This window comes from Beta vulgaris, chromosome 5 (genome assembly GCF_026745355.1).
Source record: "Beta vulgaris subsp. vulgaris cultivar EL10 chromosome 5, EL10.2, whole genome shotgun sequence".
Classification (NCBI taxonomy): domain Eukaryota; kingdom Viridiplantae; phylum Streptophyta; class Magnoliopsida; order Caryophyllales; family Amaranthaceae; genus Beta; species Beta vulgaris.
The window spans coordinates 44,825,825-44,847,517 of NC_079206.1; the positions used below are offsets into that span (position 1 = coordinate 44,825,825).

Sequence of the window (21,693 nt, forward strand, 5' to 3'; positions counted from 1 at the left end):
CCACAAAATACCTCCCTTCCTCCTCCTATAAATGGCCCACCAAGCTCCTCCCAGCTCCCCACCACTTTTTTCGCACCAAATCAGCCCAGTTCTTCACTCCAACCTGTCCCAGCCCGTCTCCTTCGTCTGGGCTTTCTTCCACGTCCAACCCCAATCTTCCCCTCTCTTCTAATCCGTATGGGCCAACTAAAGCGCCCAACCCACCTATCAATTTCTTTTCTCCCAGCCCGCATTCTATTCTTCTCTCCTCTTCTGCAGGCCCATTATTCGGGTCCGTTCTTCCCCCTAGCTCGCCTGGTCCGATTCCCTCTTCTCCAGGCCCATCTCCACAAAATCCCACGCCTGATGCAACTTCTTCTCTATCTCTTCCTAGTTCCAGTTTTGGCCCATCTAAGGCTCCTTCCGACCCAAACACATCATCTGAGTCCTCTTTGGGCCGCAATCACCGCACCAAGGTCCCCTCCACTCGTTTACGGGACTACGTTACTCATACCTTACTTGCTCCAAGTGGTTCTTTGTCCCCTCCTTCATCCGATTTCCCTGCTTCTTTAGGTACTCCTTATCCATTGGCAAACTATATAAATTGTGACAATTTTTTTGCGCATTATCGAAAGTTTCTTACATCTCTTATTTCTCAACAGAAACCTCATTCTTTTACGGAGGCTATGAAGGATGCAAGTTGGCGAGCTTCTATGCAAACTGAATTCAGGCTCTTCAGGATAATGATATTTGGACTCTCGAACCTCTTCCTCCGGGGAAATAAGCTTTAGGGAGTCAATGGTGTATTGTATCAAGTATCATTCTGATGGTCGTATTGAACGTCTTAAATCTCGCTTAGTTGTATTTGGCAATCATCAGCAGGTGGGGCTTGGCTATAATGAGACTTTTGCTCTAGTTGCCAAAATGACCATTATTCGTGTTTTTCTTGCCATTGCTGCTTCCAAGCATTGGGAGTTTCATCAGATGTATGTTCACAATGCATTCTTACATGGTGATCTTGAGGAGGAAGCTTCCTCCTGGTTTTGCTAGGTCCGACCCTACCCTTGTTTGTCGGTTACAAAAACCTTTATATGGCCTCAAACAGGCTCATCGGTGTTGTTTTGCAAAGCTTGTCACAACTTTGAAAGAGCACAACTTCTCACGATCCTACTCTGATTATTCTTTATTTACCTTCACTCATGGCACTATTCAACTTAATGTTTTGGTGTATGTGAATGTTCTCAATATCTATGGCAATAACTCTTTTGCTATTTCATTGTTCAAACCCTTTCTTAGTGACTATTTCAAAATGAAGGATTTGGGTCCTGTTAAGTATTTTTTGGGCATTGAAGTTGCTCGCAGGACTTCTGGTTTGTTTTTGTGTCAATGAAAGTACACCCTTGATATTATTTTTGAGATAGGTTTGTTGGGCTCAAAGCACTAGTAGAAAAAAGCCTACTTGCTGCGGTTAAAAAGTGCCATATTGCTGCGGAATAGGGCGCGCAGCAATTGAGGGCGCAGCAATAGGTATTAATAATATTGCTGCGGTTTTAAACCGCAGCAATATATACCAATATTGCTGCGGTTTTTTAGGCCAAACCGCAGCAATATTTTCATTTTTTATCAGGAAAAATTCAGTATATTGCTGCGGTTTTTAGCCAAAACCGCAGCAATATGACCTGGTACAGACAAAAAAAAATTTTTTTTTTTTTGTCATTTCGCAAATGAATTTGAAAAATTAAAACCATGCAACTAACATATCCACTATCCACCATATTTGAAGACAAACTAAAGATAAAACACATATCTTAATTAATATATTAACATAAGAAAACTAATTACAACTTAATGATTAATTACAAAAATTATAATAAAAACAAAATATATTAAAAAATAAAGAAACAGATCTAAAGAAGAACATAATATAAAAAAAATCCTAAAATAAAAAAATTTATGAACAGATCTCACCAAACGAACAAAAAAAAGGAAAACAAAGAATTTACTACCAGATCTACAAACAAAAACTATATTAAAAAATAAAGAAAAATCATAAAATAAAATAATCTACAAACATACAGATCTGAAAAAAAAAAAAAATCCTAAAAGCTATCTCAACAGCGACTCAGCGAGTACAGATCTGAAAAAAAGAAAAAAAATAAAAAAATCCTAAACCGATCTCAACAGCGACGGAGCGCGACAAGCGAAGATCGTGAGATGGAGAACGATGAACGAACGAGGAGAGTGAAGAGTTCGCGAAGAACGTTCTTGATGAGAGCGAAGATCTCAACAGCGATGGATCGTGAGATGGTGTTAACACTGAAAGCACCGAAGATGGCGAAGAACAACGAACGAGCCGGCGGTCTTGATGAGAGACGACGCTCCAGCCGGCGAAAAGTGGGCGAAGATCCGGCGGTTTTTGAGAGGATGATGAGAGGAGTGAGAGAGGAAAGAGGCGTGAGATGTAAAGGGTGAGAGGAAGAGAAGGAGTGAGAGGAAGAGAAGGAGTGAGAGAGGCGTGGAGTGTGAGAAGGGGTGAGAGAGGCGTGGAGTGAGAGAAGGGGTGAGAGGAATAAAACCCTAAGCGAGCTTTGTCACTCTTTTATATATTTTTTTTATAATATTGCTGCGGTTTTCTTAAAAAACCGCAGCAATATATTAAAATATAATTTTTTAATTTTATTTTAATATATTGCTGCGGTTTTTGTCAAAAACCGCAGCAATATATTTGGTCAAATAGTCAATTTTTTTAGAAATTTTCTCGATGACACCATATTGCTGCGGTTTTAGGATGAAACCGCAGCAATATCTTTATTTTATATTTAACTTTTTTTTTTCGTAATATATTGCTGCGTATGGGTTAAACCGCAGCAATATCACCGCAGCAAATAGCATTTATTCTACTAGTGAAGCCGTGTGGTTTCCCTATGGAACAAATTAATTGCCTCAATCATGAATTCATGATACTAGTGCTTTGTATGATGATCCGAAGAGGTATCGTCGCCTTGTTGGACGTAGGGCTGGCAATGGCTCAGGTTGGGTTGGTGGGTTGGCGGGTTGAGAACCCCTTGACCCAACCTGACCTGTTAACTTAAACGAGTTGAAATTTACAACCCAACCCAACCCAACCTTATGATAAACGGGTCAACCTTCAGGTCGACCCGTTTATTTTTTTTTCGTGTTTTTTCTAGAAAAAAAAAACAACATAATTTCTTTGCAAATAACAGTAGGCAGCAAATTAAAATTAAGTCATTACATAACCATATGTAATATTGTTCAAAATCAACATAACTTTTGTTCAAAATCAACATTAATGTTCAAAATTAAAATCATTACAACTTCGTAAGCAATTGTTCAACCTTAAGTGTAATGACTAAGTCATAATAAGCAAGAGCGGTAGAGGAATCCAAATTTTTTTAGGAATTTTTTTAGCTTGTTTTTTCATAAATGGGTTAGGTGGGTCAAAATCAGGTTGGAATTTTCAACCTGGCCCAATCCATTTAATTAAATGGGTTGGGTCAGGTCGACCCATTTAATTAAACGGGTTCAAATTTTTGACCCAACCCATTATTAATGGGTTGGGTTCGGATCGGGTTGGGTACTATTTTGCCAGCTCTAGTTGGACGACTTATCTATTTGGCTATCACTCGTCCGGACCTGGCATATTCGGTCCATATCCTTTCTTAGTTCCTTCAGGCGCCTCGTGTGGCTCACTGGGATGCCGCAGTTCGAGTTGTTCGGTACTTGAAGGGTACTCTGGGCTATGGCATCTTACTTAGAGCCGACAATGATCTTACTCTTCAATGTTTGTGTGACTCAGATTGGACCACATATCTTATTACCCGTCGCTCTTTGTCTGGTTGACTTGTCTTCTTGGGTCATTCTCCTATTTCAAGGAAAGAAGCAACATACTGTTTCTTAATCTTCAGCGGAGGCTGAATATTGTTCGATGACCGCTATTACTTGTGAGCTTAAGTGGCTTAAGGGTTTATTTTTCAGTCTTGGGATTCATCATCCTAAGGCTATCTCTCTTTTCTATGACAATCAGTCTGCTCTTCATATTGCTCAAAACCCTGTGTTTCATGAGAGAACGAAGCACATTGAGGTTGACTGTCACTTTGTTTGTGATGCCATCACGGATAGGTTAATTGCTCCTTCATATGCCTCTACTACAACTCAGTTGGCTGATATTTTCACTAAGGCACTTGGCAAGTATCGATTTGATAACCTCATGTCCAAATTGGGCATGTGTGCTCCCCATGCTCCAACTTGAGGGGGGGGGGGGTGTTAAGATATTCTTGTATGTTTTTTTTATATTTGTTCCTTATCTTCTTAGGCAAGATATTATTCTCCTTGATTATTTCCTCTTTCAAGGACTCTTGTAACATATATTATCCCTTGAGATTAATGAGAAATCCCAAGATTGATTGTGTCTCCTATCACTTTGTCATAACAACTTAATTGTACAAACAATGAAAATAAAATATGATTTCTCGTATGGCCTCCTTAATTCTTTATATAGTGTTGTCGTCGTCGTCTTTCCTGTTGTTTCTTGCTGTTCGTGTGAGTGTATAATGTAATTACTGTAGGTGGTGGCTGTTGCATGTGTGCACATTCTACTGCTAGATAGGAAGGTAAGTAGGTGGCTTGATAGGATGTGGTGTGGTTTGTGACCGCAGGTTTGTGTGGCATAAAGGTGTATTGATTGCTATTAAAGGATTCGTTTAGTCATGTATTGACATTCGTCAATGGCTGTTTAATTAGCATACAAATAGCTTAGGATTGTACATGTCGTACTTTGAGAAAAGGGTTGTGCAAGCTGTTTGTCATAGTGCTACTGGAGGCAAATAATGTTTTTAATAACTATCATGATTCATTATCAAGGAGTAGTAATCACGTTCTTCTAACTTACAACACTTACATGTTTATTTATATTTTGTTTTAGATTATGAAATAAAGAGGCTTTCTAATAGTCTTCTCCTCTTTCATATCGATGTAGTGTAGTACTACTGTTGGAATTTAGAGTATAAAATTAGTAATTTCATGATGTATTATTTGAGTAAATTGGTTATGGTGTTCTTACTCAAATGATATATGTAGTATACAATGCTATTAGTTATGGTGTGGCTATGAGTTGGTGTGGCTGTGAGTTTGTAAACATCTCACACAAGTATACAAGCCACCTACGTCGACCTACGTCGCACTTCGCCGAGGCTGGACGTTCGCAAGCAGGAAGGGACAGAGCAGCACTGGTCGCGACTCGCGACCTGGGTCGCACCTCGCGACGCTGCCCAGGTCGCGACTCGCGACACTGATCGCGGCTCGCGACACTGATCGCGGCTCGCGGAAAGCCTTCTGTTTTCTTGCGTTTTTTGGCGTGGCTTTGCGAGTTGACGGTTATTCTAAATGATTATTCGGTTTTCTGAATTACAAGAGCGTTGATATATATATATATATATATATATATATATATATATATATATATATATATATATATATATATATATATATATATTATTATATTATATTATATTATATATAAGACTTCTTATATGATGAAGGATATGAAGACAAAAACTACTTCTTCTCTCTTGCACAAATACTCTAAAGATTAAATCTAAGAGATTCATCACCACAAATTCTCACAAATTCATTCTCAATTGATAGTGTTCATAGTAAGCGTGACCACTATTGTTTTCTTCTTTGTATCTCGAAGGTGAATTCCGTGATACCCGTGCTTTACGAATAGGGTCGGAATATTACTTTTGGGAAAGTGATCCACGCCTAGAAGATTGTTCATCTTGTGATCCTTGTTTCATTTCGTATTTTATTCTAACAATCCAAAAGTAATATTTTCTTCAAGATGACTACAATTCGTGAAATGTCTGCAAATTTTCACAAACTTGACAAGTTCGAAGGTGTTGGATTTAGAAGATGGCAAAAGAAGATGCATTTTCTTCTTACTTCGTTAAATGTGGCATATGTTTTGAGCACTCCCAAACCCGAGGAAGTAGATGATGAAACTGTGGAAGAAATTCGAAGGAGAAACAAATGGGAGAATGATGACTATATATGTCGTGGCCACATCCTTAACGGTATGTCAGATAATTTGTTTGATATTTATCAATTTGTTGAATCCGCTAAAAGTCTTTGGAATGAACTAGAAAGTAAATACATGGCCGAAGATGCTTCTAGTAAGAAGTTTCTTGTTAGTAATTTCAATGCCTTTAAATGGTAGACACTAGGCCGGTAATGGAGCAATTCCATGAAATTCAAAGAATTTTAGGAAGTTTTAAGCAACACAACATTGATATGGATGAGACCTTTGTTGTTTCCTCAATAATTGACAAATTACCACCCGGTTGGAAAGATGTTAGAAATCTCTTAAGCATAAGAAAGATGATATGAATGTTGAACAATTGGGTGCTCATCTTCGGATTGAAGAGGGCATTCGGGTCCAAGATGGACAAAAGGATGTCAATCCTAATCCTTCTACCGTTAACATGGTGGAGGATGGTAAGTCAAAGGAGTCTTCTAATCCTAAGAAGAGGGCTAACAATTTCACCAAAGGCAACAATTGGAAGAAGCCTAAGTTTGGTGGAGGTGCTCAACGTGGTTGTTGGGAATGTGGCAAGCCCGGTCATTTTAAGAAGGATTGCACCATTTGGAAAAAGAAGATGAACAAAAAGAATGGTGGGAATGGGAGTCAAGCCAAACCATGCCAAGCAAGGTATGAGTACACAAGTTTCACTTAATTCAAATCTGAATTTTGTGTGTATGATTTCTGAAATCTTTGTGTACAGGATGATTGTTCATGGTGGATCGATTCGGGAGCATCAAGACATGTATGCAAGGAGCGGTCTCTATTCAAGACTTTCAAGGAGGTTGAGAATGGAGAAGTTCTTTACATGGGCAATGATTCTACGGCTAAAGTTCTAGGTGTAGGACAAGTAGAATTAGTGTTTAGTTCCGGAAAGCCTCTTATTTTAAGAGATGTATTGTATGCTCCGGAACTTAGGAGAAATTTAGTCTCCGGTGCTACCTTGAATCGATTAGGATTTAAAATGGTGTTTGAAGCTGATAAATTCATATTATCTAAGGGTGGAACATTTGTAGGACTTGGTTATCTTTGTAATAGTATGTTTAAACTTAGTATTTCAAATGCTTTGAAAGATACTTTGTTTGTTGTTAATGACAATTCTTCTCTATGATAATACGACTTGGTCATGTTAATTACAAGAAGTTAGTTCAATGTCTAAACATGATTTGATTCCTTCTTTTGATCCAAGTATAGAGAAGTGTAGAACATGCATGTTAACAAAGATAACTAGAAAATCCTTTCCAAACAATGTGGAAAAGGATACTTTCTTGCTTGATTTGGTGCATAGTGATTTATGTGATTTCCATAGCACTCCTTCCTTAGGGAACAAGAAATACATGATAACTTTTATAGATGATTATTCTCGATTTTGTTATGTATACTTGTTGTTTACTAAGGATGAAGCCCTTGATAAATTTAAGATCTATAAAAACGAAGTTGAATTGCAACTAAGTGACAAACTTAAAAGATTTAGAACCGATAGGGGTGGTGAATTCTATGACCCAAGTTATTTTCAATCAACTGGCATTATACATGAAACCACAGCGGCTATACACCACAACAAAATGGTATAGCCGAAAGAAAGAATCGAACTTTGCAAGAAATGGTAAATTCGATGTTATCCTATTCAGGTTTAAGTGATGGTTTTTGGGGTGAAGCTATGTTAACAGCTTGTCATATTTTAAACCGAGTTCCAATGAAAAAGAACGAGGTTACCCCATATGAACTTTGGTATAAAAGAAAACCAAACTTGAGTTATCTCAAAGTTTGGGGATGTGGGCCATTGTAAAAGTGCCGGAACCCAAACGTAAAAAGTTGGGTGAAAGGGGAGTTGAGTGCATCTTTATAGGGTATGCTCTTCATAGCAAAGCCTATAGGTTCTATGTTATAGAACAAAATGACTTTTGGTCAATTCACACTATTGTGGAGTCAAGAGATGCAATATTTGATGAAAATAGATATTCATCAATTCCTAGACCAGAGGACATTACTCCTAATACCAATGTTCATGAAGTTGATCAATCAAACATGGATCAAGGAGTTGAACTTGATCAAACTAATATTGATCAAGAAGTTGATGAACAAGCTCTTAATGAGAATGTTGCATCAACATCATCACAACCTAGGAGAAGCAAAAGGGCAAGAAAAGAGAAATCTTTTGGCCCAGACTTTCATGTATACTTGGTTGAAGGATCAAGATGCTCCATAGTGACTAAGTTTCCATATATATTTAATGTGGAAGAGATCCTTTAACGTTTAATGAGGCTATGAGGTCTCAAGATGCCGCTTTTTGGAAAGAGGCAATTGATGATGAGATGGATTCCATCATGGGAAATAACACTTGGGTTCTAGCTGATTTACCTCCTAAGTGTAAACCAATTGGGTGTAAATGGATTTTCAAAAAAAATGAAAGTAGATGGGACTATTGATAAGTTCAAAGCCCGTCTTGTAGCTCAAGGTTTTTACAAAAACCGGGCATTGATTATTTTGATACATATGCACCAGTTGCTAGAATCTCCATATAAGGTTATTAATAGCTCTTGCGGCTATTCATAACTTGTGATCCATCAAATGGATGTTAAGACGGCTTTCTTAAATGGAGAACTAGAAGAAGAGGTTTACATGCGACAACCGGAAGGGTTTGTTGTGAAAGGTCAAGAGCACAAAGTGTGCAAGTTAATTAGATCTTTGTATGGGCTAAAACAAGCACCAAAGCAATGGCATCAAAAGTTTGATGAGTTGTGTTTTCTAATGGATTCAAGTTGAATAATTCAGACAAGTGTGTGATAGCAAATTTGATGACAACGGTAATGGTGTCATGATTTGCTTATATGTAGATGACATGTTGATTTTTGGAAGGATTTGCACAAGTTGAATGGACAAAATCTTTCTATCTTCACAATTCTCCATGAAAGATTTGGGAGAGGCGGATGTCATCTTAGGTATAAGAATTAAGAGAGACAATGGAAAATTGACCTTGTCACAATCTCATTACATTGAGAAAGTGCTCAAGAAATTTAATGTTAGTGATTGCTCTCTTGTTTCAACTCCTATGGACCCAAGTGAAAAATTGTTACCAAATGATGGTAATGCCTGTCTCAACTTGAGTATGCGAGGGTTATAGGATGTTTGATGTATGCTATGACGAGTACTAGGCCAGATATCGCATTTGCGGTAGGGAAATTAAGTCGATATACTAGTAATCCTAGTATGGAACATTGGCAAGCTATTCGTCGAGTATTAAAGTATTTGAGGAAAACCATGGATTATGGTTTGTCCTACGGTGGATATCCTTCAGTTTTAGAAGGGTATTCGGATGCGAGTTGGATCTCTAATAGAGAAGATCATTCCTCCACAAGTGGATGGGTATTCCTCCTTGGGGAGGTGCAATATCTTGGGCATCCAAGAAACAAACTTGCATTGCAGATTCATCAATGACTTCTGAGTTTATAGCTCTGTCATCGGCAAGCAAAGAAGCCGAGTGGTTAAGGAATCTCATGTTTGAGATACCTTTGTTGCAAAAGCCAATATCACCTATTGCTATACATTGTGATAGTGATGCAGCGTTGGTAAGAGCTTATAGTCAAGTGTATAATGGCAAGTCAAGACACATTGGTGTGAGACATAGCTACCTATGTCCAAGGACTTATCAAAGATAGTGCCGCACTGTTGACTATGTTAGAACTACGTATAATCTAGCAGATTGTTTCACAAAGGCGCTGGCTAGAGATACGGTAAAGAGGATGGCAATCGGTTTAGGATTGGTGCCTTTTGGAAATCACAAGTGAGGAAATCTTAACTTAACGCCCAATAAGACGTTGGGTCTTGAGTTCAATAAGATTAATTTTCTTATTTGATGATTGAAAGAACTTATATAATCATCCGAGGTAAAGTTCTTTAAATCTGTGATGTTTAAGAGGTTGTTTAATCTTAATAGGTCTCTTGACATTGTGCTTTATCACAGGAGCATGTTTTCTAAGAGATCTACCTATGTAAGTGCGAAGTTTGGCCGCTTCAAGGAGCTAGTGAGGCATAGCTTTGATGCACTTATGAATTGATATGGACACATGGTGAATTAGTGTCAAGTATATATTGAAAATGAGTAGTTAATCTTGTGTGTATAATATCTTCAAGTTTTCATTATGTGTTGCTAATGGTTCAATCGTTTATCGACACCATTTGGATACGAATACTTGGAATGTGTATTATACTAAGTGGAAGTTCAAGTCTTTGTACACTTTCATTTATGCATAAGATTGTTTTGTGATGATGATGTTTTGTGCATTTATTCTATATACTCTAAATGGGGGAGGATTGTTGGAATTTAGAGTATAAAATTAGTAATTTCATGATGTATTATTTGAGTAAATTGGTTATGGTGTTCTTACTCAAATGATATATGTAGTATACAATGCTATTAGTTATGGTGTGGCTATGAGTTGGTGTGGCTGTGAGTTTGTAAACATCTCACACAAGTATACAAGCCACCTACGTCGCACTTCGCCGAGGCTGGACGTTCGCAAGCAGGAAGGGACAGAGCAGCACTGGTCGCGACTCGCGACCTGGGTCGCACCTCGCGACGCTGCCCAGGTCGCGACTCGCGACACTGATTGCGGCTCGCGGAAAGCCTTCTGTTTTCTTGCGTTTTTTGGCATGGCTTTGCGAGTTGACGGTTATTCTAAATGATTATTCGGTTTTCTGAATTACAAGAGCATTGATATATATATATATATAAGACTTCTTATATGATGAAGGATATGAAGACAAAAACTACTTCTTCTCTCTTGCACAATACTCTAAAGATTAAATCTAAGAGATTCATCATCACAAATTCTCACAAATTCATTATCAATTGATAGTGTTCATAGTAAGCGTGACCACTATTGTTTTCTTCTTTGTAACTTGAAGGTGAATTCCGTGATACCCGTGCTTTACGAATAGGGTCGGAATATTACTTTTGGGAAAGTGATCCACGCCTAGAAGATTGTTCATCATGTGATCCTTGTTTCATTTCGTATTTTATTCTAACAACTACAATTACATTTAGTACCTTGAATCATCAAATGAAATTTAATTAGCCATATTCCATGATGGAAATAACTGGCAAGTGTTGAATTTGTGTGTTACTCTAACTAAAGCAAGTGTATATAGATATGCATTGCAGTGCAGTTTGTATTGATTGGATACATTTGCATTTTTAAACTGTCTATTTCCTTCTTCTCTTTCTGTAACACAATACTGCAAAGGGATAAATTGTGGTTTGCTACTGAAGATAATATCAAACCGAGTTACCTTCTAATATTAGCTAACCAACAATAGAGAAATAGGTCCAATCCTTCCTTCTTTCATTCATATTTTTGTTATGTGTTTTACAAGAGAACGAAGCTCACCTACCTATTTATATTGGCGGCCCAGAGTTGATCCCTAGGTTATACACAACACACCACTAAGCAAAAGACACCTAGCAGACACTAGAAGACAAAAAACATTACAGCTAACAAAATCGTCCTAGGGAAGGGAGCAGAATAAACACAAGATGGCCTCGGGCACATATTTCAACACTCTCCCTCAAGTTGGGAGTGAAGCGGTATGATGAACTCCCAACTTGGAGAGTAAGTACTGATGCTGCCGTACTGGAAGGAGCTTTGTAAGAACATCTGCAACCTGATGCTTGGAAGGAACATAAGTAGGAGTAATCACACCCTCAGTTGTCTTGTCCCTAATGAAATGACAGTCAATGTCATCATGTTTAGTTTTTCCATGATACACTAGGTAGGCAGCAATTGCAAAGCTGCTTTATTGTCACAGAAGATGGGAGTGCTACCTGTATGCTTGATCCCCAGGTCCTTAAGCAGGTACTTCAACCACATAACTTCACAAATGGCAAGTGCTATGGACCTATACTCATCTTCTACACTACTTCTTGACACAATAGACTGTCTCTTTGATTTCCATGACACAGGAGACTTACCAAGCATGATGTAGAACGCTGATGTAGAACTTCTAGTACTGGCACACCCTGCCCAGTCACTATCACAAAATGCTTGTAGTTGAGCACAAATTGCTAAGCAAGATCCCTTGATTTGATGAACCTATAAGATACCTCAACACCTTCTTAACACATTAAAGATGCATAGTACGTAGTAGGATTTTGCATGAATTTACTTAAGACATGGACTGTAAAGGCAACATCTGGCCTAGTGAGAGTTAGGTAGATAAGCTTACTAGCTAGAGCTTGATACTCAACAGGATGTGGAAGAGCATCTCCTGAGTCAAGTTTTAACTTTAAGTGACTGTCCATATGTAATACCCCATATTTTTAGTATTTATTTAAATAATTAAATATTTATTTTATATTTATTTTCTAAAATAAATATTTTAAGTAAAGGGTATTTTGGTATTTTAACTAATTTTTAATTATTTTGGCGGGAATATGGCGCCAAAATTGAATTTGTTAAGCTTTTGGTATTAAATCATAGTAAAAAAAATACAGAAAACCCAAGATTTTTTTTTTGGGGGGACATATATTCCTATGGGATTTTATGGTCATTGGAGGGAGCTTTGTTTTCCCGTAACTCTCAAATTTATGATGGAGGTTACAAATCTTGGTTTAATCTCCTAATTTATGGTGGAGGTTATAAACTATTTGATTTTTGAAATTAAGTACTACCTATTCTACTCCTATAAATACCCCATACCTTAAGCCATCTTTTCCACACAAAAACTTTGAAGAATCCATAATATCTTACTTCAAAGTTCTTCTTTCTCTTCCTATCTATTATAGTTTTATATTTCTTATTCAAGTTTCAATTTCTTTGGTTTAAGAAAAATATTTTCATATTTCTTACTCAAAAATATTATGCTCATGATAGGTCATTCATGTTTAAATTCATGATTAAGTTCATGTGGTAATTTACTTATTGGTTGGTTATGAGAAAGCTCAAGTATAATAAGTAGAGATACTACTATACTTTTGTGCAAGATTAAGGTACGTTATGTAGCTAGATCTTTTAAGTTGTTTATTGATTTAATGGTTGGATTGGTTTACAAATTTGGTTTGAAATGGTTACGATATTTTATTATTCACTCTTGGAAGTGAAAAGAAGGAATGATTTTATCAATATTTCTATATAGAAGTTTTATTATCCTTTTTGGAAAATTAAATTATTTTTACAAGGAAATGTTGATTGGTTTTTATGAACTTTGAATGTTCAAGAAGTTATTTATGAGGAAAGGAGGTTTATTCATGACTTACAAGTCATATTATTATTATTTCCTCTTGATTAATATCAAGAGATTCAAAGTCCACTTGCTGGCAATTATAGTTACCCCTTGATATATATAGCTCTGTGACGGGATGACTTGTTTGGAGGGGTGTGCACACTTAACAAAATAGAAGGGGAGATAAGAAGATGAATTGTTTTCAGGATTATTTTTAATCCAAGTTGTTTGGAAAAAGTTTGTTCTTAAAAGGTTATTCTTGAATTACCATTCAAGGGTTTGGAAAGAGTTTGTTCTTAAAAGGTTATTCTTGAATTATTGTTCAAGTATTTGGAAAGAGTGTGTTCTTAAAAGGTTATTCTTGAATTATTATTCAAGTGTTTGGAAAGAGTTGGTTCTTAAAATGTTATTCTTGAATTATTATTAAGTGTTATAAAGTAGTTTATTCTTAAATTATTGCTGATGGAGTTTTTGAAATGAAAAATTATTACCCACTAACAAATGTGTTACTTATCTAGTACATTTCGTACTCAGTTTTATATTTTTGTGAGTTACCTTCTAATATTAGCTAACCAACAGTAGAGAAATAGCTCCAATCCTTCCTTCTTTCATTCATATTTTTGTGATGTTTTTTACAAGAGAATCTCACCAACCTATTTATATTGGCGGCCCAAGAGTTAATCCCTAGGTTATGCACACCACTAAACAAAAGACATCTAGCAGATACTAGAAGATAAAGAACATTACAGCTAACAGAATCGTCCTAGAGAAGGGAGCAAAACAAACACAAGAAGGCCTCAGGCCCGGCCATATTTCAACAGCTACTTCTCTAAAATTTTGATATTGATCTTTGGCAGTAATTTACAAGTAATGTGAATAATTCTTAGCCTAATATAGTAATATACATAGTAAATTTATGAAATAGAGACTAATTGCTTATAGTGCAATGAGCAGAACACTACTTATTTCTTGAAAAGATTGAAATTGGCAGACACTAAAGCAAGTGATTAAGGGCTAAGGTTATTCTATTAGAAGAACTTCTTTTTATAGTTTATTAGGTAATTATTGTTTGAGCTTCAAAATCTTCAGATTAATGTCACAAAGTAGAGTTGCACAAATATGTGATCATCGTAACTTGGCTTCTTAATATCAGATGACACACATTTGAAGCTTCTCGTAATTATAGCGTTCACATTTTTGACTGGCCAATAAATATATATGCCCTGATCTTCTTATTAATAGTTTAAGTCTACATGTTCCGTCCTGTTTTTATTTGATTGCTCAACTGTTCCTTGTTTGAAATTTATGGCCGGTTAGGCCTGCCTTTTCAACTGGCATGCGACTCTTATCATAAGTCCTACAGAAGTAGAGCTTGCAGCTTTTGTGCTCTCTCTTTATACACACTCCAAGTCTTATTGTAGCCAAAACCACAAAACAATACCAAATATCTTACACTTGGTGTTGAGTAAATCTTAGAGCTAGTTTTCCAAGACAAAGTTGAAACGTAGTGAAAAAGGCATGGTTCTGACCAGAATACACACTTCATTTGTATTGGTTAAGAAGTTCGCTATCTGATAATAGATTGTGTTCAAAAGCAGGATTTACAGTACATTCCTGATAATAATATGAATAGTAGGTTGTGGAGGGGGACGGGGCGTAATTTGACCCATTGATTCCCTTGAGAAATGGTGTCACTGATATTTGGACTAAGAACTGTATATTAAGTTCGAATTCATGAAGCCTCAATACACTGATACACACATCCAGACCATTTAAAACAGACTAATTAATGACAAGACTTGAGAGGTGTTTGTTGCACATTTTAAGGTCCTAAGAGCTTTTATACAACCTAATGGTGCTTATATTTATACGTTCCATTACACGGGAAATTACGAAAGTTTGCATCAAAGCAAAGATGGAAGACTTTATTCATATAAGCATTAAGCAGCCGTATGCATAAGGTTTTGAGGAACATAAACCAAGTACACAATTAATCACCAGAACACATAAACATAGAAATTAATGACCAAAGCATCAAATAGATGCAATGAGTAGATTAAATCACTCAAAGCCTCGGTAACCCCTTTGGATGATGGATGACAATGTGATTATAAGCATCAAGAGTGAGAAAATCATCCAACTCAGTGGCAGTACACTGGTTGGTAAATATCTTGCAGGCTTCCTTGTACATTCCTTTCTTAAACCTCTCATTCCCAACTTCTTTCTGAATTCTCTCCATTTCTTCCTCCACGACACGGGCAAATAGTTCCGGGTTGACCCTAATACCAAAGCCGTCCCCATCCAACTCGGCCTGGTACTTGAGCCATTGCCAGTTCTGGGTCCTGCTGATTTCTGCAGTAGCAGCATCCTCCATCAAGTTGTATAGGGGGACTGCACCTGACCCTGTAAGCCAGGCTGCTAGGTACTGGATTCCAACCCGAGTGTTGAGCCGGAGCCCTTCCATGGTGCGAACCCCCCGGGGAAGCTGCAGGAGGTCATCCTCGGAGATGGTGGAGGCTTCAGGCCGGGTTATGGAACGGATTTGGTTTGGAGCGTCACCCATGTTAGCGTTGAAGACTTCTAAGATGGGTGGAATTAGGCCAGGATGAGCAGCCCAAGTTCCATCATGCCCTGCATTCACTTCTCTTAGCTTGTCCAGCTTGACCAACTCTAAGGCCGCCTTGTTTGCTTCTGCATCGTCCCTTATAGGAATCTGAGCTGCCTGTTCAATAATCAATAGAAAGAGGCATGATTAGTTGATTTTCAGTATATGACCAAGGGAGGGATCATATGGATAATGGTAATGAGTTTATATGTATAATAACGTAAGGGAAGTGTCATATTATTGTCCATGGTAATGGAACTCCCTTCAAAAAGAAAAATGTATATATCTTCATAAACTTTCATCAACAGTTGGTACCACATCTCAGATGATAAGCAATGATGATGAAAAGTTGTGAAGAAAAACACATGTTCGAGTATTGTAGTCTCGCAAATAGTAATGTTCTTGAGAGATACAAATGAGCAGATGCGTACCATGCCTCCCATAGCATGGACACCACGCCTATGGCAAGTGTAGATGAGAAGATCAGAATAACTTCTCATGAAGTGTTGGGTCATCCCAACCTGAACACGATCAGGCAAAAGGCGGTCAGGGTGGGATTGGAAAGTCTTGATATAGCTGAAGATGTAATCCCACCTCCCACAGTTGAGCCCAATAGAGTGGTCTCTAAGCTCATATAATATCTCATTCATTTGGAATACTGCAGGAAGCGTCTCTATAAGAACCGTAGCCCTTATACTTCCTCTTTCTATTCCTGCCATTTTCTCTGCCTTTTCAAACACATTCTTCCATATCTTTGCTTCCCTGTGTAATTCAGTAGATTAAGGTACTAAATTGTCAGTCCAAAAACATCATTTATGATACTTTAATATAACTATTTAACGATAATATACTTCTAAGTATGTTTTGCCCAAGAATCTGCACTTTTTTATGTTTTGTTATTTGTTTGGAAATTTCATAATATAAAACTCAACAAAAGATATACTCCCTTTAATTTGTTACCTTTTCATATTCCTAATTGGACTTTGTTTGTGTCTAAATAAAGCTTCAACTAGTAACACAAGAATTCGAAAAAAAGAGGAAGGGAGAGAATATCATTTTGTAGCAAATTTAAAGCCCGTGTATATGTATGAAACAGGCCATGAGTCTAGTCTATTAGGAGTAATATAGTATAAAAACGTGAATGATCTTTGTGAACTTTGACCGTAATATAGGGAGTATGAGCTATTCAAGAACGTTAATGACATACTTTGAAATTCTTAATTTACATCTACTTAAGTAATGGAAACAAAAGAAATGATGACATGTAGTATATAAGACTTACATAGAGTGTTCCATTTTAGGGAGGTAGAAGAATGGGCCAAAGCCATCACCGTGTGTCTGGCGGAACTTGGCAAAGTTGTGGTGGAAGTAGAGGCCAAAGTCGACGAGGCAGCCGGTAGCTGGCTCACCGTCGATAAGAATATGGGCTTCAGGCAGGTGCCAACCGCGTGGGCGGACAAAGAGCTTGGCAGTTTGATCATTTAATTTGTAAATCTTATTCCTAGTCTTGTCATGAAAACTAATTGTTCCATTTACTGCTTCTCTTAAGTTCACTTGTCCTTTTATCAAGTTCTCCCAGCTTGGTGATAGTGCATCTTCAAAATCAGCCTGCATTTGTTATACCAAAATCCATATCAGTAACATCGAATCATCATTAAGTAAGAGCTGTGATAAAACGCTAGGAGCTATAGACTTTATTTGTCTATAGGAGGACTTAAAAGCAAATAGAGGAGTGGAAAGAAATTTGGCAGAGAAAAAAAAAAGCTAGTATCCATGTGTCAACATGTAATTAGCACACATGTCACAATATTGTTTATCCAAAACAAATTACTTTTTGCAATTTTTAAACTTGTATATCTCAAGAAATATATTTTAGAAAAAAATAAACAATAATATACCAATATTTATATATTTTTATTCTCTACAAATAGACATCCATTTTGATATAATTTCATTATATATTTATTCTACTCTTATCCTTATAACACACTTGTATCTTGTTATTACAATGCACCTGTTTTATGTTAACATACACTTGTTTCTTATTACCATACACTTGTTTCTTAATACAATACACTTGTTTCTTGTTGAAATACAATTGTTTTTTATAACACACTTATTTCTTATTATTACAATACAACTGTTTCTCGTTAACATACACTTGTTTCTTGTTAACATACACTTATTTCTTATTATTACAATACACTTGTTTCTCGTTAACACACTTGTTTCTTGTTAACATACACTTGTTTCCCCATACAATACACTTGTTGCTTGTTAAAATACACTTGTTTCTTATAACAATAAACTTGTTTGACGTAAGGTAATTAAAACTGATATAAATTTTAAAACTGATATATGATGAAATTATATCAAAATGGATGTCTATTTGTAGAGAATAAAAATATATGAATACTAGTATATTTTTTTATTTTTTTCTAAAATATATTTCTTGAGATATACAAGTTTAAAAATTGCAAAAAGTAATTTGTTTTGGATAAACAATATTGTGACATGTGTGCTAATTACATGTTGACACATAGATACTAGCTTTTTTTTTTCTCTGCCAAATTCCTTCCTACTTCTCTATTTGCTTTTGAGTCCTCCTATAGACAAGTAAAGTCTATAGCTCCTAGCGTTTTATCACTCCTCCATTAAGTAATTTGTTCACTGGAATTTTGTTGTACTGTTAAGCCATTTTGATGTTTGTTTTATACTGTCTATGTTAACTAGTACTTGGTCTTATGACAAGACTCTTACTTTTTGTCATCAAGGTTTTGGATTCGAATCTTACCAAGTGTGGTGTTTGGGAGTAGGGATCCTCTTATCCTCTCCCTACTCTGATCAAGCACCTATTTGTAATGCTAGACTAAGATTCTGTGAAAGACAGACTTATAGTTATCGTGAAAGACGAGGTCTGAACAAGGTCATTATCCTTATCATTAAAAAAGATAATAAAGATTCGCAGTAAGATTTTGAACTTTAGTTAATAATTTTAAAAGGTCTGAACTATTGGTTAACCAGTATAACTTTTTACTTTAGGGCGTTTTAACTTTTAGCGAGTTTTAATAACTTGAAATTGGCTTAATAATTCATTAACTTATAAATAGTGGGTCCTACCAGAAGGATTAATTGAGCAAAAGAAATAGGAAGTATATGAGATTTTAATTGACTGGTATAATTAAAGAGTATTAGATTTTTGTTCAAGCTTGGTTTTTAATTCCGTAAACGAGTTTTTGACGAAACTTTGATCGAGTTTAATTTGTTCGCTAGTAGTTCAAGAACATACAACTCATTTACATCCTTATGTAAGGGGTTCAGTGGCCCAATTGTCATGTCATATAATCCCAATTGTCATGTCATATAAACAAGGAATGGAATCAAGAAAGGGGGAGAAGGAAAAAGGAAAAGAAAACCCTTAAATTTAGAGTGGTGTTTGGTTAAGACAATGTCAATTATCTTGCTTCCTCCTCTTACCCTTCTTCCACCTAAGCACCACCACTCCTCCCTCTATTGCTATTCCCCACGCCGCCTCTCCCTACCCCAGTAACGCCACCTCGTCGGCCCCCTGCTCTTCCCCTTCCCGCGGCGGTTCTCCCCTCCGTTTACTCCCTTCGTTACATTTTAATTGTTACACTTTGATATTTTACACTATTCACATATTTTACTTTGACCATCATTTGTGATTTATATGCGGATGAAAATATAATTATGTGGGATCTGGTTAGATTCATTATAATATGTATTTTATTAATATATATTTTTTATAATTTTTACAAACACAAAACTAAAGATATATGTCATCAAAGTTTTGCATTAATATGCGTGAAAAGTGTTAGTGTGTAGATTAAAATGAAACAAATAGAGTAATATGTTTGCCCAAACCTAAAAGACTCAATTGAGAACGAATGATGTATTTATATAATAGTGTAAATCAAAGTCAATATATTGGATTATAAAAGAAAAATAGATTAATTATTACCAAAATGAGAATACGGAATTATTGTATCAAATTCAAAATTAATATTTCCTTCGTCATAATTTACTTCCACATATTCCAATTGTAGAGGTCCTACTGTATACTCCTATTTTATTTTAATTGTTACAGCTATCCTTTTCACACCTGTCAATGAAAAACTTTGATGATATATATTTTTAGTTTTATATTTGTAAAAATTATAAAAAGTACATATTAATAAATACTTACTAATATGAATCTAACAAGATTTCACATGATTATGTTTTTATTCATATATAAATTACAAACGAGGATCAAAGTACAATTTATAAATAGTGTAAAATATCAAAATATAATAATTAAAATGAAACAATAGGAGTATATTTTTAACAAGTTCTATCTCTCTGTTTCAAAAAAAAAAAAAAAAATTGAATCCTATATCACCCACTCTCTTTTTTCTCTCTACTAATACTTTTTACTCTAGTTTAGATAAGTTCTTGAAATTAATCTAACAAGTAATTTGCAATAAAGGTAATAGTGGACATAATACATGATTATGTTAAAAGATAAAACTAGTTATTTTTTATTTTGATTTTAGAAGCAAATAGGTTGGGATGTCGGATGCTATTCTGCTATTATGGGGTAATTATGTAATAGAAATGCATACCATGAAAACTTTAGCACCAGAATTAAGAGCATTGATGATCATCTTCCTCTCAACAGGACCAGTAATCTCGACCCTCCGATCAGCAACAGCCGGTGGTGGAGCAGAGCATACCCAATTCCCTTCCCTAATTTTCCTGGTGGTAGGATCAAACCACGGCAATGCCCCACTATTATACTTAGCCTTAGCCTCCTTCCTACACTGCATAGCATACTTGATGTGATTCCTAAACTCCCTTTGTAACTCAGCCACAAATTGCAAGGCATCTTTGGTGAGTATCTTGGCGTACTCCTCGTCATACCTTCCCCTTACATCCACTCCTTCCGGCACCTCATAGCTGTCTGACGATCGTCGGACAGCGGGAAAATGATATGTACTACCTAAATCCATTGTTTGTGTAACTCAAGTTGGTAGTCACTCGACACTTCTCAATGTATGGACTATGGAGTATATAATGTGGTAAGGTTTTTGATGTAGTGCATGCATAAATAGAAGTTTATTCTTGGTATTAGTGTTTATGCTTATGAGTTAGTATGATAGTTTAGTTTGTGTATTATTAGTACTGTTCTGTAGTGGTAGCGGATAGACACAAAAGATGTCATCGCATTAGTTATGGGTATGGACTATGGTGCAGACGTGCGGTTATGGAACTGGCAGTGGCCTTTTGTGCAAAGGATAACGATGATTGATTAAATTCTGACGTGTTTTGATGAATATGATGATAATTGATAAACATAATATGGGGCATGTGGAAATTTGTGCCTTTACCAGCCGCCTCGATTTGGGCAATTTTTGGTGGGATATATATCATATATATCTTGATCTTGACCAAACAACATTTGTACGGGAACGCCTCTAAATATACCAAGAGTATTTTTATAATTACCAGAAATTCTTTTAGCATGTGTTTGGTATGAATATCGTAGATGGAATAGAAAAGATTTGAATAAGGAGGAGAAAGAGTAATAATAAGTGTTACCCTTATTATTTGTTTCATATCTTAATGGAATGAAAACGAATATGACTCACTCCCTTTCCTCTTGTTTGGTATAGTCAACAATGGACTGAAGTCACTTTTATTTTTATTTCTTTCCCTTTCAACTTAACACATTTTTTTAATACTTGTTACTAGACTTTGGCATAGGTCGGGCCTGTTCACAGGCTCGGCC

The 21,693-nt window shown here is 36.2% G+C and overlaps 2 protein-coding genes across 3 annotated transcripts; both read right to left on the reverse strand.

Moving 5' to 3' along the window:
* Positions 1 to 11,844: 11,844 nt before the first annotated feature.
* Positions 11,845 to 12,377, reverse strand: LOC109134903 (uncharacterized mitochondrial protein AtMg00810-like). The gene is made up of 2 exons (XM_019249309.1): positions 12,255 to 12,377; positions 11,845 to 12,168 (listed from the first exon to the last, which is right to left on the reverse strand). Exons 1-2 carry the CDS (start codon positions 12,375 to 12,377, stop codon positions 11,845 to 11,847), a joined length of 447 nt encoding a protein of 148 aa, XP_019104854.1.
* Positions 12,378 to 15,186: 2,809 nt separating this feature from the next.
* On the reverse strand, positions 15,187 to 21,108 carry LOC104893512 (malate synthase, glyoxysomal). Of its 2 annotated transcripts, none has more exons than XM_057395128.1 (4): positions 20,528 to 21,108; positions 17,189 to 17,510; positions 16,334 to 16,668; positions 15,187 to 16,019 (listed from the first exon to the last, which is right to left on the reverse strand). In XM_057395128.1, exons 1-4 carry the CDS (start codon positions 20,912 to 20,914, stop codon positions 15,363 to 15,365), a joined length of 1,701 nt encoding a protein of 566 aa, XP_057251111.1. In that variant the 5' UTR covers positions 20,915 to 21,108; the 3' UTR covers positions 15,187 to 15,362. The 2 variants fall into 2 exon arrangements, with proteins under 2 accessions (XP_057251111.1, XP_010677928.1); XM_010679626.4 differs by having other exon boundaries at positions 16,334 to 16,664; positions 17,185 to 17,510; positions 20,528 to 21,105.
* Positions 21,109 to 21,693: the final 585 nt, after the last annotated feature.